This window comes from Papaver somniferum, chromosome 6, assembly GCF_003573695.1.
Source record: "Papaver somniferum cultivar HN1 chromosome 6, ASM357369v1, whole genome shotgun sequence".
NCBI lineage: Eukaryota > Viridiplantae > Streptophyta > Magnoliopsida > Ranunculales > Papaveraceae > Papaver > Papaver somniferum.
Window position 1 is genome coordinate 110,371,035 of NC_039363.1, and position 19,087 is coordinate 110,390,121.

The window sequence follows — 19,087 nt, forward strand, 5'->3', positions numbered from 1 at the left end:
ACAACTCCACAGTGATTCCGTTCAAACTCAGGAACTAGTAAAACAATTACAGATGCCCTCTTGCAAAGCCAAAGGATAGAGCAATAGAAGAGTTTTTTCTGCAGATAATATATTTAGGAGAGTGCTTAGATCATCTGAATAACTCATTAAGAATGTTGGTCGTAGACGTAATTGATAGTAGTATATACGATAAAAACAACTATTTACAGACGTAATGGATTATGAGTTGAAGTTTGAAAAACATTGATGAGAAAGTAAAGATTAATTGATCGAAACCTGAAACCAAACTCAGTTAGTCATATCTAATTATCATGGTTTTTTTGGGCAACCGTCATGCACAAGACTTTCTAGCCACAAAAGGCTGCTGCATGCTAGAAGATAATTAATTACATAAAGTAAGTAGTTAGAATGTTACACGAAACACGAGGAACGAACCTGCTCTAGTTTGGGATCCACATTAGTTGGAATATAATTGGCTAATATCCAAATATGGATCGTCATCAGCCAGGCATGCATTGCATTATTATGCCAGACTACCAAACTTACCTTTTTTTTTCTTATACGTATTGTCGGTAAGATTACAACATGCAGTGTCGTTTCAAACGATGAATGTTACGTTTAACTACTAGTAGTATTCCACTGCTTTTGCTTAAACTATTCTTTATCATTCCAGGGCCTTCTTCTTCTTTTTGCTTTCTTTAATCTAATTTAAATCTCTTATCTTAAGGCTTAAGGCTTGAGCGATCGATCACATATCATGTGTTCTTTTCTTAGGTTTGTGGAATACATGACTAACTAAAGATTTGATTAAGACTACTGACATGTGTTGCCTTTGATTTGAATTCTTCTTTTCCTTGCGTTGCAATCCACACATTTGCAGCTCTGCCTTGTTGCTAGTTGCAACGGCCGGCTCCAGAGTTGTTTGAGAATTTTAGTTGCAAAAGTCCATTTGTGGTGAGTGGTGTTGTGCTGCCACTTTGACATAGAAACCACTTCCGTGATCCAGATTTTTCTACTGATCCTATATTTGTATTTGTCTCAGTGGTGTGAAATTTGCTGTGTGACTCAAAAATGTAATTCGTGTACCAAAATATGAATTATGATTTAAAATATTGTCCCCTAACACAATGCGTGCATTATAAAAACCGAATCTTGTCTCGGTGTCCGGGTCCTGAATCTGCCTTGTGATTAAAATTTTCCTTTGTCACCCAAATTTTTAAGTGCCAAAATTTACAATCGGATACAAATTTACCACAAACCGACCTACTATTCACATGGTGATTCAGAATCTAATATATAACATATATTTCATACTTCTCATCTCATTATTTGGGACGGCACACATTTTACACCATGAACCAAAATGTGATTAGTTATCTAAAATTTGTATCGTGATAAAAAGAAAGCCATCGTTGGCTAAAAATCTCAATGTATATTGAAATCTGGTATTATAAATTACAATTCTCAATATGCGCCACTGCAAAACAAAAGGCTTCTTGGGACGGTTAAAAAGAGTCCCAAGAGGCCCAAATCCGTTCCAAGAAGATATTAATAACGTTTTTCTGACCGTCCCCTGTTCCACCGTCACTAATACTATTTCGTCGTCATTTTTTTTAGGGACGATTATATTAATGCCTTAATTTAAAATTTTGATCACTAGTATGGACGAGTACTCCATGAGCGTCCCAAATAACCCTCTTTAGGGACGGTTTTGAAAAAACAGCCTGTCCCTACAAGCTACTGATTTTGTAGTGCGCCTAGTAAACCAAAAGCCTTCTTTGCCACCTCAAATAACCTATTGGCCTATATATATTCTACTATCTGACCTAAAATATCCTTTAATTTTCGATTTCTGCATTGTGACCCAAAATGAGTGTGTGTTTTATGGCACGTAATCTACTACATAATTTTGAACTTGCCACGTGAAAAAAATCTACTGATTCATGACCCAAAATCTGATTCGTGACTTGAAATCTACTTCATGAAGCAAAATTGGTGTTCTGACTATATATCTACACTGTGATCCAAATTATATAACGTAATCCAGAATAATTTAACTTAATATCTATATATTATGTTTACCGCATGATTGAAATCTTCTTTATACTGTAATTTGAAATGTGTTATTTATAACCCAAAACTCGCTGTATATCCAAAATTTTCCTCATAATCCGGAATTCGTCGGTCTAACGGTCTTGTAGGAGCCCGGTCCTTGGATATTTCTAATGACACAAATACGCACACACACTAAACAAAAAATTGCCTAATGATTGATCTAAAATGGGCTCATAGCCGGAACACTATATAGTGAACTGAATTTTTTTGATAACCTAAAATCTCTCTTGTGACCACAAATTTGAGCCAAAATCTAATGCATGACCCAATTTTTCTTATATTAATGAAAGGGTACCAAGCAGACTGCCAACTTTCTTTTCGGAAATCTGTGGAAAAACCTAATGCAATTGCAAGTTGACCAACTGAATGATCCTTGACAATATGCATATAGAGTTTATATCTCCATCTCTTTTCAATCAAAAAGTCTAGACAATGGAGTCCGTGAACCTGATTGTTAAGAAGAGTACTTGGACGATTCCAAAAATCAATATCCAAGATCAATCTAGTCGTATCCAAATTTTCAGATCCGAATTCCGCCAAGTATGAAACTTGTTATCTATCTTTCAAGATACGAATTCTACAAGAAACAAGTATCGTAATCAGTCTTAAGTATATGGACGTATCCACTAGAATTGAATACGTAGTACTTGTGTAGATCCTATTACAAAGAGAAACAATATAGTGCGGAAAAGAAAAAACACTAGACACCAAAAGTTTTGTTATCGGGGAAACCGCAATAGCATAAAAACCCCGGGATGATCATCCATATTTGAATACCAAACTGTATAATCGCTATAGAAACTAGCCTACTATCAGACTTCATACTGAAATGTTGTTGAGACAAATCCACACTCCAAGCGATTAAGTTACAGTCGCGCTTCTTACATCTCATGAACCTCGTAAGGATCTACGCAATTGATTCCCTTAGTTGACGTCCTTTATAGCCTAAGAGTTGATTCATCCTAAGTGAAGACTTTTGATACCAATCTTCCTCCAACAAATAAGCCTATTTGATTTCCATTTAGATCAAAGATCAAGGCTTGGAAATATGTTTTCAATAGACAAAGCTAGCAAACCTCACAAATCATGAACACTTACACTCAGTTAGATAAGAAGCTTGGATTCTTAACCACCTCTCAAGAACAATAGTGAACTAATCAATTAAAAATGGTTTTAAAATATTATCTTGAGGAATCACAAAGTCTTTGACGAAAAGAACTTTGTGATTTCTATCTATTTTGCCTGAAGAGATTATGAGAACCTCGATAACATAAAAGCAAAATCAAGATACACAAACTATCAAGGTAAAGATAGTCGGACCTGGCTTCACGAATCCCAAGTGAACTATAAGTCGTAGACCTAATTATATTTCTTAGAGCAAAATTTAGGTCAATAGAGGACGACTCTACATATCAACTAGGACACAAAATGTCGGGGATTGAAATTTCCCAGTTGAAAGAGCATCTCTATTTATAGATGTTCAAGAGGGTTGCTTTGAATTCAAGCCAAGATAACTTGAGACTCAAGCAAACATTTTCTCTGTTTAGATGAATCTCTAGTTAGCCTTTCAAGTAAGGATATGAGAATTTAGTCTTGAAAATACATACAAGAATATACACAGCGGTCCGGTTACGGAACTATATATAATGATCGTTCTTTTGCAAATATGCCTTATGAACTAAAGCACTATGATGTTCATTCAAACACTTAGTAATTTAATCATGATCAATTTACACAAGGCGTTTTAGTGGTCAGTGATTTCTTAGAGGTGTTTATGAGGGTCATGGAAATGTTAAACATATTTAAAAAAATAAGTCTTTGAGCATCTGTTAATAATTCATTGGGACTGTTGGTGAACGGTACGTGAACCGTATAGGCTGTTCATGAATCCCGAGCGCAACAGTTCGTGAACCGGGTTGGCTAACTGTTCTGCGGCTCGTGAACTCAGATGATAACACTTTGCGAACCGGGTTCGCCAATCGTAGCCTATTCTCAAACTCAGATCACCACCGTTCGTGAACCGTGTTATAAACAAGAGAATGATATTAATGTTAGAGGCACTCAGATACAATTTTTTTTGTGAGAAAAATAACCATCGGGAAAAAAAAACTATTCTCTTGGCCAGTTATGGATAAGAAAGCAATTTATGTGATATGACTCAACATACGAATTATATATTCCCTAGCCATGTATAGACATAGAGATTAAAGTTCACCACATATTCCCTGGCGATTATGCAATCAAGGAGGAAAGAAGATTCCTAAAAAACATATGGCGGAATCCTTTAGCAGTATATTCACAGTGTAATTGTGGAGAGATCAATACTATAATTCTCAAAATAGTTTCAAGAGTTAAGATCTTAACCTGTGAGAGCATATGAGATATTTGTTCTAATCACCAGAAATTTGATAGAAAAGAACAAATTTCACAAAATAAGCAATACATATATTTTGAGATCAATACTGCAATTTTCAAAATAGTTAACTCCACTTTTATCAAGAGTTAAGAGCTTAACCCATGAGAACATATGAGATATTTGTTCTAGTGATCCAAAATGAGCTCGTAGCCTTAAAATCTCTTTCCTGACCCCAAATTTAACTTGTGATCCAATTCGTCTTGAGGATTTAATTAGAATTTAAGTTGTGATCTCAGAATCAACACTGTAACCCAAAATCAACCATGTAAATGAGTGAGATTCTGAGAATTTTTTATTTAAGAATATACCTTAATATTAATTTAGGTTTTATATGTTTGTATTTCAAATAATGAAAACCGAAAACCAGAGCCTTTTTGTCCTAAACTAGTTGGGGTACGCCAGAAATGAAAACTAAGATAAACCTAGAGGTTGACTCGCCTTTCATCTTTCAACATGATGCATCGCATAAAGGTATTGTCCCGTAATATTATATGTGGTTTCATCTCATGATGATATGACTGAGTTTCACGTCGGTTAGCCAGCTTGACACAACTTAATCTTTTTATCCTGACTGAGGTACATGCTGTGCAAGGGGAGCGCACAGGGGCTTTCTGCGTCGAGTTCTTTTTTTTTCCACTAAGGTAATGAAAAGTCTCCCTACCTGTCACACCACTTGACATGGTTCCACAAGTTCCAGGTCACGGTCATCTCAAAAGTGGAAGTGAAAATATAAATCAAGAAGGCGGCTCAACCTCGTTTTTATAAGCATGATGCTTTGCAAGCGTCCACTGTTATACCTTCTGTTGGAATCTTGCAACAATAGAAGAAACGTCAGATGTACCAAACAATAAATATAAAGAACTATATCAAAAAACTCTACCACGAACAAATTGAAGAGGGGAGAATCACAGGTTCAACAAGCTGTCCTTAACACATTAATTCGCGGGTATACTCTGAAGTAATGATAAACCCCAATGTGCGAAGATGTGTCCAGGATAAGACTGCCCGATATAGCTTGAGTTAGCACAACGCAAGTTACCCACTCTTGAACTCAGCAACAGGGATGGAAGCAAAACGCCGCACAAAAAACAAGAAGAAAAAAAAAAGTAGACCTAGAGATAGTTGATGCTTGTGTGTTTTGAAAACATAATTTCGAGTCATATTTATAAGATGAGATACTTGCAAATCAAGTTAGGTTTTGGTTTTCTTCAAAAACAAGTAAAACTCGTAAAAGGAATTTCCCACAAATAAAACTCTTAAGAAAACATTTTTGGAATTAATTTCCTAAAGAAAAATTCCCCCAAAATAAATACGAGTAGAAGATGAACTTGGTGCATGGTATACGCGCATGGGATGGGTCGAAACATGTATTTTTTGCCCCATCCGCTCCACCCACATTTTTTACAACATATCCATGAGCACATGGTTATATAGTGGAGCAGCTCTTTAGTTTTCCACAATGTGGGACTAAAGGTTCCATTTCATTCACTCAAAAATGAATGAGTATCCTTAGACCCTTAGGTCATGAGATCAAACCACACCAAGACCAAAAACCCATTTATTAAATAACTCATTTTCTCCAACACCTTCTGGTTTTCCCTTTTGAATTAATCCTTGGAGGTTTCTCACCCTGGGTTCAATTTAGTCAGCATGGGTTCACAGATTGAAGCCATCTCGATAAGCGGTAATCAAACTTGTCGTTCGCTGCGTATAGCAGAGAGACAACAAGCATTCGATAACAAGACACCACTCGTACACCAATACTATTGTCCATCAAACTATGACCGTCTATGGTAGAACTAGCAACTCAAGCCAATTAAGGCATGAGAAACACAAGCACCAGACAAGAGACACATCGTTCCACGTGAATACGTTGTGCGTGCAAAAACATGTGGGGATATATTAATTTTTTTTCTAATATATGTCGATCTATAAATAAAGATAATTAAGTGTTGAAGATGAATGTGAAGAACAAAAGACCCACATGGTTACCAAATGCCACGATGATTGGTAATTTCCTTTCCAAGACCTACTTGGTACAAAATGCCACAAATATGGCCAATTACGTTTCAAAGCAGCCTTTAGTGTATTGGAGTTTGGCGACTCTTTGTACAATTTGGTAGTCTTATAAAATAAACACTAGTAGAAGAGTGTGAATGAAATAGAAATGAATTACGCCAATAAGTCTCTCTAAATCCCATATATGTCATATATCAGAGGCTTTTGGTATGTTATTTTACTGTCTTGTGTCATGCCAGATACATGGTTCCAAAAAGACTGGCATTTCCTGGTTCTTTGCTCCTTAGATCTAGAATGGATAACTGAATTCCCTCTCCAGTAGGATGGAGTAAGTGTAATGTCGATGGTGTTTTTGATTTCCTTTCTATGGCTAATGGTGCAAGATATATACGGCGAGATTTTAGCAGCAAAGCAACCTCTGGTGCAGGTCTTATTTTTACTGTATCTTCTCCTGTTGAATCTAAGACTTGTGCTATCTGGTCCCTTTTGATGAAAGTTGTTGCGATCAAACTTACTCATATCATGTTGGAGAGTGGTGCTAAGCATCTTGTTGATCAAGTTACTACTGAGAATTTTGATGGTGATCAATATATTGATGCTCTTTTTAAGGACATTTTTTATTTCAGTTCATGTCTTGATGCTTGTAATTTTCATTTTTCGTCCTAAAATTTGTAACGAAGTTGCTCATGTCTTGGCTCATTGTCCCGAGGTAACAAACTCCTCTATGTACTAGTCAAAACCTCGTATATGACTCGTGCTGAGAGTTTTATCTAACCATTAGCGTGTTTCTTTTATACCCTCGATTCACTATATTTATTTTAGTGAATTACATTATTATACCAATAGATCCAACGTCCTTATTTAGACAATCTCGTTTAAGGGAAAAAGAATTGTACTCTCTTCGTTTTTGAAAAAGAAATACTATCATTTTTCTAATATGATTTATTTTAGGTTTCCATGAACAAGTGATATCTCTTTCCAAAATTGGAGGGAGTAGTTCTTTTTAGTGAATTACACAGATAGATCCAACATTTTTATCTAGACAACAATAATGTATGAGAATAATGAGATAGGCAATAATGCGCATTTGTCACACATCACTCTGCTGTGAATCCTGTGATTGTTTGGCATATCTGTTTAAAGAAACAAATAAGAAATGCGCATGAGCAGCAACTCATCAAAATATATCATACCCAACTTGTCCAAACAGATTTAGTAAAAGAATAATAAAATTAATAAGTGACAATATCCAAGTCGATGAATTATGCACAGTTTAATCAATTGTTAATCTTGATTACTTGATTAGTAATCAAATCAATGTTGTTAGTTCAGCTGATTACGTGCGTGGCATTGGATCTCAGACGTAATTAGCTAGGCCAAGTAGAATAGATCCGTGATGTGTAAACCCTAAATTAGCAAGAAATAATTAATCAATAATGTATTCTAATCACATGTGGCGGTATAAGTAGTAGATTATCACAGACTAAAATAGTTTGTTGATTTTTCAAACTAACTAATCTTTTTTCTTTTTCTTCTAATTAAACTAATCTTTGTCTGAAAATGGTATATTGACACGTGTAAATGTCAACGTCTCTATAACTTTAGTTGTTTGTCCATTTAAGAAACTGACCAATCTACACTCACCAAGTGGAACTCTATCTTAGCTTCCGTCTTGTACAGTGGAATTCAATCTTGTGTACTTTGTGAGTTGTGATATGACAAACCCCTCATAGGCTGCGTTTGTTTGGTTTGATGTACTTTCAACCCATGTAACACCTTCATCAATAATTTTTTGATCAGAATATTCCGTGAAAAAATCTAAGTATCGGAAGCTGGAAGTTAGAACGACTGTACCGATTTCTTTACCATCATTGTTATGCTGGAGTCGCGCATTAACACGTTCAATACGCGTCGGTGAAAGTTGAAGGTCTAAACGCCTTACGCCATCATTACTTACGACGGTATAGGATAAGATAATGCGACGCCAATTCTTTATAAATTTTCTATTTGCACCAAGATTTTGACAACAACTGTTTTCTTCCTTTTCTTTATTTTTCATTTTTTGAAAATTTTAAGAGAAGTATTTTGATTTTTTTTTTTTTTAATATTTTCTCTAATATATCTGATCCACGTATATAAAGACATCTCTGGTCTGTGCTCTGTCAAGTCTGTTCTCCTGCCTCTCATTCATATTCCTGGTTTGAGTTTCCAGTTTGTACACGATTCAACGCTCGCTTCACCTTACTCAAATTCTCTCTGATCTGTCTCTACTCCCCAGCTGTTCTATTAAAGAAGAGTGAATATATAAGTTTGGATTACACATGAGCTCTGATCCTGTAATTGTTATGGAAAACCAAATAATACAACATCAACCGTTGATGAGGATCACAATGAGATCAAGATTTAAACGTGTATGTGTCTTCTGTGGGAGTAGTCCTGGCAACAAACCTACTTACCAACTTGCTGCAATTCAGCTTGGCAATGAATTGGTATATGTATATTCATTTCATTTTTGCCTACCTACTTTAATTATTTACTGTTTTTCACATTAATTACATGCTAATTTGTTTTCATAAATGGAATTAGGTGGAGAGAAATATTGATCTTGTTTATGGAGGAGGAAGTATTGGTCTCATGGGTCTCGTCTCTCAATCTGTTTATGACGGAGGTCGTCATGTTCTGGGGTATATCTCCTACACAACTCAGTTCTTGTTAATTAATCTCTTGAACCATCTTTCGCTGATTAAGTACTAATAATTTATTTACAGGGTAATTCCAAAAACGCTCATGCCTAGAGAGGTATTTGACTTATTTCCCTTCCACTTGATCATATTTTAAGTTCCAGTTCTCTCGCAAGAAGATAAGAAATTTCCATTAACGTCGACCACCGGTTTCTACAAGCGCAAGTTGTGAGAATTCCATCCAAGGTCACATCATTGACTGTGTTTTTTTTTTTGTTCAGATAACTGGTGAAACAGTAGGAGAAGTGAGAACGGTTTCCGGTATGCACCAACGGAAAGCAGAAATGGCACGTCATGCCGACGCTTTCATTGCGTTGCCAGGTGGTTACGGAACGTTGGAAGAACTACTGGAGGTTATCACTTGGGCTCAGTTAGGAATTCACGATAAACCTGTAGGGTTGCTGAACGTGGATGGATACTACAATTCCTTACTAAGTTTTATAGATAAAGCCGTGGATGAAGGCTTCATATCCCCTGCTGCAAGGCATATCATTGTTTCAGCTCCTACTGCACACGAACTTGTGTCCAAGCTCGAGGTACGAGTCATACTTGTGTTGTGTATAATTGAATTTTCTTCTTTTTATTTTCCTGCAAAATTTTTATTCCACAAAAACAATTCTTTGAGGCTTTAGGAGGCAAAGATTCTGTAGAATAATACTAAAATCGCTTTAGCAGCACTTTTAATCGAATGTGCCCAAATTCTTAGCCACGATTCAAATAAAAAAAGCAATGGCTTGTTCAGTGTCCAGTAACATTTGAAGATGCTTCTGATATAGGGTGCTAGAGAATAAAGTTGCCGGATTATGATATTCAGGAAGTGGTTGTAACTTTTTGATTTTGGTTTGTATGCACTGAACAGGAGTATGAGCCGAAGCATTGCGGCGTAGCTTCAAAAGTAAGCTGGGAAATGGAGCAGCAATATTCATCCAGTAACTGTAAATCAGACATTGCTCGGTAGATGATTAAACGGTTCGTTTACAGATAAAAAAAAAAGGCTGTAAATGCTTACTATTTATCTTCTTCTGATCATAGATACAAATCCCATACATCTGATTAATATCAACATTCATACAAAATTACACACTCTGCACAGTGCTCCTTTTAGTTCACTGTGGGGGTCAATTTGGTGAATTTTCATTTTTCTTTTTTCGTTGTTTTGAAGATTAGAATTAACCTTCAGAACATTAGGCTAGCAAGATCAGTTGTTTTTTCAATTTTCTTTCATAATTAGTATTTATTAATGAACGGATTTTGTTGTAAAGTAGTAAATGTTCAATAAATAAGATTTTGTTGGACTTACATGTAACGTGCGTAATATTAACCAACATTAGTGCGGAAGAACAAATGCCAAAAGGCCCAAAACCACAGTGAAGCACTGCTTTTCGGTTTCCGTTCTCTCCATCAATTCAGTTCATCTGCCGAACCAGTGGAGCAAAGCAAACCCATTTACCAGTCGCTTCATAGTCATCTCTCTCGCTCTCTCTTTCTGAAAACATCTTCTGAACTCGAAGATCAAAGTAAAGAAGACATGAACAATTTTTCAGTTTTGAAATCACTGCAATGGATGCCAATTGAATCAATGGAGGTACATGGAGAATTAAATTTGATAGCCATACTCAACATTGATAAGGTATCATTTCAAGTTCTTATGCTATAGGATTCAGGGAAATCTTAGAACGAGATTTGGTTAGTTCATAGTAATGCCCATTATTCCATGTATGCTAGATGAAGACAACCGTCTGCTATAGTATTTATTTAATGGTGATCTGAGCTACAATACACAGGCTTTGGTATTTATCAGATCATTTACAAAAATGACTTACACAAATTGATAACAATCTTGATTTACATAGTTAAAAGATAATAGTTTCAGGTTCTACTTTTAATGTAATGGATGAAATGTGCCGAACCTTGTACCAGTCCGCTCCCTTTTTTGAAACCCTAGCTTGAAAATCCAAAGGCATGTTGTTGATCTCCAATTTTTGTATGGTGGTAACAAACTTCAGACCTCTAGGAAGCATAACCAATTTACTACAATTCGATATCTTTAAGTGCTTTAGATTTGGCATCCCACCTTTATGGACTCTAAACTGTTTCAGGTGTGGCAGTTTCTTAAGGTGTAAATGTTGGAGTTGAGGGAACCCTTTTGCTTTGCATACCAGTTCCTCGCCATTATAAGCACTTCTCATGTCTAGGTACTTCAGGTTTAGCAAATGTTGCAAATCTGCCCAGGGGTCTTGAAAGAAACATGTCCAAGCCAAGGTCAACTTGGTGATGTTTCGTGGGAATTTGAAGTAATTCTCCTTACAGAAGCCACTCAAACTCAGTTTGTGAAGATTATGACACTGAGAAAGTCGTTCCATACTCGGAAAGAACTCCGGATTCGGAAGATCCAAATGCAGATACAAGGATCTAAGAGGGTTGTGGTCTGTCGACCTATGAACAATGGAGTCTAGGATTTCTTCTAGTTCTGATCCTAAGAGCCCACATATACCCAGTTTCCTAAGATTGGTCATCCTAATCAAACCTCCTTTAGTCATCCATCTGCCAGCCGTTACCCATTTTAGAGTCTGCAGGTTTATTAAATTGCCTATTTGCAAGTGCTTCTGACCGCTATATAAATGCAAATGTCTTAACTGTTCCATCTTCTGAATAGTCTTGGGCACAGTTCCAAAATATCCACTTAAGTCTAGAGTTTGTAGGTAACGCAAATTGCCAATACCTGGTGAAATTCTTCCTATCCGTATGTTTGTCAATCCTAAGTACCTTAAGTGAACTAACTTCCCGATTTGTCTGGTTGTGCTTCCGGTGTCATCATAAACACCTCTGAGATCTAGCACTCTAAGTAACTTGAGATTTTGGTGGTGAAGTTGCACATTATGGAAAAGATAGCTATTCTGATTAGGACAGTAAACAAGTGTCCGAAGGCGAAGATATGAAGACTTTTCCAAAGAAATGTACCTTTGTTGGTCTTTATGCACAGCTAGTCTCCTTAATCTCCAGTGAGTAGTAGGAGAGTCCGCAACCTCCTGGTCACGGATATCAAGAAAGTTCTCCTCTCTTGCCCTTAGCAAACATAGGTCTCGCATAAGATCATGTAACCGGCATGTTTTAACTCTCCCTGCCAGGCTTTTTTCAGAAACTTGGACCATGCACCTTTGAATCAATTCTGTTAAGTATTCTTGTTCTGCCAGGTCTTCCATTGTGTCTCCATTTAACTGTGGTATGAAACCTTCAGCAGTCCACAACTGGATCAGTTTCCTTACTGGAATTTCGCAGTCCTCTGGGAAACAGCTTAAATAGAGAAAGCAAGGTTTCAAGTGGTGTGGTAGATCATTGTAACTTAGAGATAATATACCCATGACTCCGTTTGGACCTCGATTCATGTGAGTATTCATGTTTCTTTGCACAATCTCCCATTCAGTTATATCTGTCTTCTTAGTTGCTAAAAATCCTCCAAGAACAGTGACACCCAAGGGTAGACCACCACACATTCTCACAATTTCTCTTCCTATCTTCTGCAAACCTGGAGAAATACTTGTCTCTGCCATATTGGTTGTAGGTAATGCCTTCTTACACAGTAAACACCAACTCTCTTCATCAGTTAATAACCGAGGCTCAAGGTGAAGACTCCATGGATCTGAACGTAAAGCTACTTCTTTGTTGCGAGTGGTGAGCAGTACTTTACTTCCCTTCACTCCATTTGGAAAAGCTGGGCTTAGAATATCCCAAGCTTCCGAACTCCAGATGTCATCAAGAACCACCAGGTATCGCTTATCTTGCAAATACTTATATAACAACTGCACAAGATCTTCCTCATTTTTATCTTCGATCTCCTTCAGTTCTTGGGATAATAGAGAGGCGTTTTTAAGAATCTCTTTTAAGATGTCTCTCTTGCTGCATCTTTGAGATACAAAAGTCCAAGCACAAAACTGGAAATGGTTCTTGACAATATTTTGCCTATATACAGTCTTAGCCAGAGTGGTTTTGCCGAGACCTCCCACACCAATGATAGAAATTACACAACGGCGTTCCTCCTCTTTTGTCAGTTCAGCTATTAACTCACTGGTGTGCTTCTCTAACCCAATGACATCCTCATCTTCAACATGGGGATAAGACCGTCTCAATTGTTGCAGCTTTTGACTTTCCACAACACTTGGAGTTTCTTCATCACGAATGCATTTTATATCATAGGTTACTCGACTATCAGAGATGTTTTGGAGTTTAGTAAGGATGGATTGAATCTCCTTGCTAACTTTGTATTGATGTTTTCTTGTGTTGATTATACAAGCACTTTTGATGAGAAAATTCATAATGCATCCTCTTTCTCTTGATGCGACTTTCAGGACGTATTTGTCAATGACGTCTTCGGAATCATAAGCTACATCTCTGATCTCTGAAACCCAATTACGAACGAGCTCGTCACCTTGTTGTTCCTTTGAATCTGCATCTTTCAAGAAGCAAAGCATCCTTCTCAGTTCATTACCCAATTGTTCGACCTGTTCATGAACACCACGCAAGGAAACTGCTTCTTTGATGAGTGCATCACCTAATCTCTGTACTGCAAATGAAACAATGGCTTCAACCATTTTAAATGAAATTTGATATTTGAATAAACTTCTTCTTTAATGATGTTTAGCTTGTAATCTCTAACTGTTTAGATTGTTACTAGTTCGTTTTATGTTGTAAGAACTAATCAATAACCAGAGGTTTTAAATCTATCCAAATACTTTGATGCTCATACTATTTTCAAAGAAGACTTTTGGTTGGTGTTACAGTTGGTAAAGCATCTCCATCTTGACTTGACTAAATAGTTTACTCGTTTTTAGTAGTCCTTTTGGTTATTTCCACTGGGCTGTTTCTTGTTTCCTATGAATTTCAAGGTGAAGATTATCTCATTGTAATTAGCATCAAGGAGATTGTCTTCTTGTTTCCTATGAATTTCAAGGTGAAGATCATCTCATTGTAAATCAGACTGTAACCTAGACTTAAGAAACTGCCAGGAAAGAAAATTGTGCAAATTGAAGTTGTGGTTAGATTCCGCGTACCTTTGACTAATGCCTACAACACCAATCCCATTGAATAGTGAACATCTTTCGGCTTATCCTTGCAAGAACCGGCTGACTAGAAACAGCTGTTGTGATTAATTTGCTAAGATCTCGAGCCAGAGCCAAAGTTTGCGGAGTAGGTTCTAAAATAAGGCTTTGCATCTTCACGAAGACAGCCTAAAAATCTAATGATCTCAGTCAGGAACTAGATCATCAGATTTGATCAATTTGGCCAAGAATATTTTTTTCGAAGTGTAGGACAATTTACAGCAGTAATGGCAAGGTTTCGAGATAAATGTGAAATATAATTTGCACAATCAGAAGCTACTAAAATACAGCGTAATGTGACTAAGATATACCTCTTTTACACATATAATACAAAAGGATATGAATCAATCAATCAATTATACTACATAGGAAACAACACTGCTAATTTTCTTATGAGGTCAAAGATGAGGTCACTGAGGAGGTTGCCACCAAACCAGAGAGGAGACCAACAATAAGGGCACTGTTATAAGTGCTAGGTTCTCCCTGCATGGAGTTATTCCTGGAGTCGATGTATGTTTCATTCAAAAAAGGTCCACCAACCAGGGCTCCAGTCGCCACATTTGGATTAGGTTTGGTCGAGTTCAGAAATTGGAACCCATCTTCACAACCTGCATCTGCATCAGCTGGAATCGAAGCTCCTCTGTGGTGTACAAATTGTGGGTATTTACTACCGTAACCAACAAGGTAGCTCATCCTCATTGGATTCTTTCCCAATACATAGTCAGCCTAAATTTAAACCAAAGAAGAAAAAAAAAAAGTTAGGCAAAAGAAGGCCAAGTTCACTAACGCAAAAAAAAATTGTGGTTCTGTTGATTCGACGAGGTTTTATCTTGGCAAGTGCATACAGTATGATGAATTGCAACGCATACCTGTGACAAGGCAAAGTTGCGGAGGTCTTCAGGTGTGTAAGAATTTCCACTGCAATCAAAGCTTGCTATCTGGGACGTAAGCATGTAGTCACTGTAAAGAACAGCCAGAAACCCAGCAGCAACAGGCTGCTGAAGAGCATTCCACTCACTAACCCATGTCAGCCCACCTGTATTAACAATCAAGTTTTGATAAATAAGCCGTGCAGACTGATGGATTAATTATGATCAAGTAAAGCTAGCCTCGCTAGGGTAGTTGCCTTGGATAAAGAAAAAACAATCAACTGGGTGAAGAATTAACGGTTTTACTGAACTTTTTTCAGGAGAAAGAAAAAAAAAACTTGAAAAGAATTGAAGAGCAAAACTGAAAAAGGAGAAAATGAAGCTAACATACTATCAGTTCTGCTTTTTGTGGCTGTTGGAGAATCAGGTATTAGACCACACATAACAGCCTCCGCAGTTTTTCTGTACATCTGGAGCCCTTGGTTATTAGAACTTGATAAACCATGTGAGCCGAAGATGTTTACCCTTGATAACAGGACCTGTTCCAGAATGTTAATTTGTTAGATTAGAATCGCAATTACAACTACAAAAGTCATTAGTTTAACAAAAATAGAGGAAAACATTGAGAAGGCATAAATCAGATCAGGTGCATATTCGAGTCAAACTAATTAACTGAATGACTTTGAACCCCATGGATCTTTGGGAATTGTCATGCTTCACGATTGTAATTGTTTTCAAACGAAAAACAAATCCAACATATAGCACTTAGAATGCGAGAGCAGACTCTTTGCACGATCTACAAGCCCTCCAGATGATACATACTAGAACCAAAGACACCATTTTGATATTGGCATCATTTTAAATATAAAGATGACTACCAATGAGGGACCCCACAAGCACGATTTACGGAGAAACAAAAAGAGACCAAATAGGACCTTGTGCATCACTACCAACAATAGCTATTAAATACAAATACTAATTCTACTTCTAGCAGGTTAAGAGTTCCCATCTTCTGGGGAAGAATTTACCTGAGTTCCAGCATGTTTGTCATCCCAACTAAACCATGATGGTTTTCCCCACCTAGCATAATTTTTTCCATTTTCCGCCGTCACATAGTCAAGGTATGTCTTGTCAGTTGTTGCGTGGTAGAGCCATGTGGCTGCCCACAAGAGCTCATCTCCATAACCAGTAGAATTGTAGTATGTCTGGACATCGGGTAGACTCTCACTGTATAAACCTCTGTGAGTATCAGCGAAAGTAAATAACTGGCGAGCATGCTTAAGGAGGGTAGCAGAATATGTGGCATCTCCTTGTTTGAATACCAAAGAAGCTGCTGCAAGAGCAGCTGCTGTTTCTCCTGCAACATCTGATCCTGGAGATTTTTCGTCCACCTTTGCTACAGGCCTCTCTCCAGTCATGTCTTCCGGTCTCTGCCAACATTTGTGGTCAACATTCGGATCGCCCACCTGCCAGAAATAAGAAAACGCGTTAGAAAGAATATTACGAACCGTTTCGCAAGGAGTTTGCCTCCATGTTACGTAGTCCTATTCGTTTGCATTGTGCATACGACATGGAATAGGACGGGGCAGAGGACAGAAATGAACAATGCAGACAAGTAAAGGGTATATCAGATTCTTCGGATAAGAGATTCACTTCCTTTTTTTCCTACTGCAGGTAAGCTCATTTTACCATTTTCAAATTCCCCAAAGCACCAAATGTACCAAAATCGTTACAACTTCTTGTGGCATGCATAAATTCCATAACTATTACGGTTACTGCGAGAGGAAATAATATCTTGTGTCTGTATTTGGATAACCTGCATATGGTTCTTACTTGTATATGTAAACCTTTGATCAATATAAATATATCTCTCAGAAACCTCAAAGGGTACTGAGAATTCTAGCTGCAAACTCTGTTATGGTCTCAGAGCCAGAAACAGTTCTCGGCCTCTCTTATTATTTCTTTTCACAGTTACAGGTGAACAGCAAAAGTAGAAAACAAAACCAACAATAAGATTCTGAAGATATAAGTTACCTGAACATAAAGCACATTTGGGGATGGATGTGCATTGACAAGATAATCCGTAATCCACTTGAGTGAACCTTGAGCAGGTTCCAACTGACCCACTGCATCCATCTGATCCCCATATTCAAGGATTGCCCAAGATAATACTGTAGCAGTGAAAGCCATTGGAAACCCAAATTTCATATGATCCCCTGCATCATACATTCCTTTCGATAGATCCGCTTTCACATCACTTCCATCTTTTAGAGCGGAATCTCCTCTCCAAGTTATCTTATTATTTTCCAATTTACCAGCTACAAGATGCCAACAACACACATGCGATTTTCCCCATCAGTAATAAGCAAATAAACTGATTAAAACAGGTGACTATTAACTAGATCCTAAACAAGTCTGGTTTATATGCCAATAGCCCACATTTAGCAGACAATCCTCTCGATTACTTCGCTCGGTCTGTCTTGTATTCTTGCTTAAATAACTCAAATTTATAAACAATACATGCTTCCATTTTAAGAAAAATAAATTAATCACTTAATCATTCTATCTAATCTCATACACGAGAATGAAGATCAACATTTCAAACAATCCAATCTCTCCACCAACAAAAACTACACAAATTCAGTATCACCAACGAATCCACTAGATAACATGAAATCATAACAGATCTGACCGCATAACATACAATGTGATGAAATTCAAAGTAAAATTAGAGACAAAGAAGTTAGAAAGTACATTACATTTCTGAATGTCGAAGAATTGCATGGCAACACCAAGAGCATCTGAATATTTCTTCTGAATAGATCCTGGTGGACCTGGAACTGGTGATGGTTTATTCTTATGAGCTTTCTTTCTAATTGTAATCACAGCTGCTGTAACAACAAGTGCTGCAATTAATATCACTACTATCCAACAACACCATCCTTTTGATTTCGACCCAGCCCCCATTTTCCCTCAAAAGAGAAGAAAACTGGATGTAAGTTTAATCTCTCTTTGTTTTAATGAATATTCAAACTAGCTTCATTCAATGCAACTGAGAAATGAGATGGAATTAGGGTTTAATTTGGGAACAAATGGATCTGAGGGTGAAAAAAAACAGTGACACAGAAAAATGACAGAGATTCTGCTCTGCAATGGGGATGGAGGGATCCGAGAACGACGCTAAAATCTGTTTCTTTGGTTACAGGTTTTAGTTGGTTCCCTCTATACTTTTTCTCAAATGACAGAATTATTCTCCGTACGTGTATTGTTGACCGTTGGATGAATGTATTTGACGATTAGGAGTAAAATAATACGGACACGACAATGGTTATGAGCACCGACAGAGCGATTTGGTTTGAGTATGAAACTGTATCTATGACTCGGTCAATTGGTCAAGATTTGGAAGGTGTATGTATTAGTATTAGTACCGTCAATAAGGTGCACCTAACTAACATTGATTATGACAACGCACCTTCATTAATTAGCAATCATTAGATTTACATAATTTAGTTCTTAAGAGATTAAATCTCAGTCATGGATCCAGTGATCAAATGAATGTCGTAGTTATTGGAAGAAGATTAGCTGAAAGACGAATGCCGCCTGCCTAATAAAACGGTTCTTGGTCATTTGAAGATGACATTTTTTGTTTTGCACATGACACGTTTTGTACAAGATTTTCTCTGGTAAAATGGAGGAAAAAGAAAAGCAAAAATTTGGTTAAAAAGATCAAAATCAACAATTCCTAGATGAAAAAGACATCTAGATTTTGATATTGTTTAAATGGATAAAAATGTAAAAATATTAAGGATGTAAATAGTTTCATCCTACCCA

General features: G+C 37.0%; 3 protein-coding genes across 3 annotated transcripts; 1 reads left to right on the forward strand and 2 right to left on the reverse strand.

Annotated features, from left to right (window-relative positions):
• The first annotated feature begins 8,682 nt into the window (after positions 1–8,682).
• Positions 8,683–10,597, forward strand: LOC113288843 (cytokinin riboside 5'-monophosphate phosphoribohydrolase LOG1-like). The gene is made up of 5 exons (XM_026537965.1): positions 8,683–9,039; positions 9,137–9,234; positions 9,319–9,349; positions 9,513–9,827; positions 10,151–10,597. The coding sequence occupies exons 1-5, from the start codon at positions 8,872–8,874 to the stop codon at positions 10,247–10,249; spliced, it is 711 nt and encodes a 236-aa protein (XP_026393750.1). The 5' UTR covers positions 8,683–8,871; the 3' UTR covers positions 10,250–10,597.
• On the reverse strand, positions 10,442–14,013 carry LOC113288842 (putative disease resistance protein At1g50180). The gene has a single exon (XM_026537964.1). It carries the CDS (start codon positions 13,878–13,880, stop codon positions 11,145–11,147), a length of 2,736 nt encoding a protein of 911 aa, XP_026393749.1. The 5' UTR covers positions 13,881–14,013; the 3' UTR covers positions 10,442–11,144.
• Positions 14,014–14,615: 602 nt separating this feature from the next.
• Positions 14,616–18,468, reverse strand: LOC113288844 (endoglucanase 24-like). The gene is made up of 6 exons (XM_026537967.1): positions 18,016–18,468; positions 17,291–17,574; positions 16,285–16,722; positions 15,648–15,795; positions 15,257–15,423; positions 14,616–15,113 (listed from the first exon to the last, which is right to left on the reverse strand). Exons 1-6 carry the CDS (start codon positions 18,221–18,223, stop codon positions 14,778–14,780), a joined length of 1,581 nt encoding a protein of 526 aa, XP_026393752.1. The 5' UTR covers positions 18,224–18,468; the 3' UTR covers positions 14,616–14,777.
• Between the last annotated feature and the right edge of the window lie 619 nt (positions 18,469–19,087).

Bases quoted from the DNA above. Each gene is read 5' to 3' on its own strand.
- LOC113288843 (XM_026537965.1), top strand. From the start codon at position 8,872: ATGAGCTCTGATCCTGTAATTGTTATGGAAAACCAAATAATACAACAT. The intron at 9,040-9,136 runs GTATATGTATAT...AAATGGAATTAG, and splicing joins TTCAGCTTGGCAATGAATTG to GTGGAGAGAAATATTGATCT. The intron at 9,235-9,318 runs GTATATCTCCTA...ATTTATTTACAG, and splicing joins GGAGGTCGTCATGTTCTGGG to GGTAATTCCAAAAACGCTCA.
- LOC113288842 (XM_026537964.1), bottom strand. From the start codon at position 13,880: ATGGTTGAAGCCATTGTTTCATTTGCAGTACAGAGATTAGGTGATGCA.
- LOC113288844 (XM_026537967.1), bottom strand. From the start codon at position 18,223: ATGGGGGCTGGGTCGAAATCAAAAGGATGGTGTTGTTGGATAGTAGTG. The intron at 17,575-18,015 runs GTAATGTACTTT...GGCATCTTGTAG, and splicing joins ATTCTTCGACATTCAGAAAT to CTGGTAAATTGGAAAATAAT. The intron at 15,114-15,256 runs GTATGCGTTGCA...GTTTAAATTTAG, and splicing joins GCAACTTTGCCTTGTCACAG to GCTGACTATGTATTGGGAAA.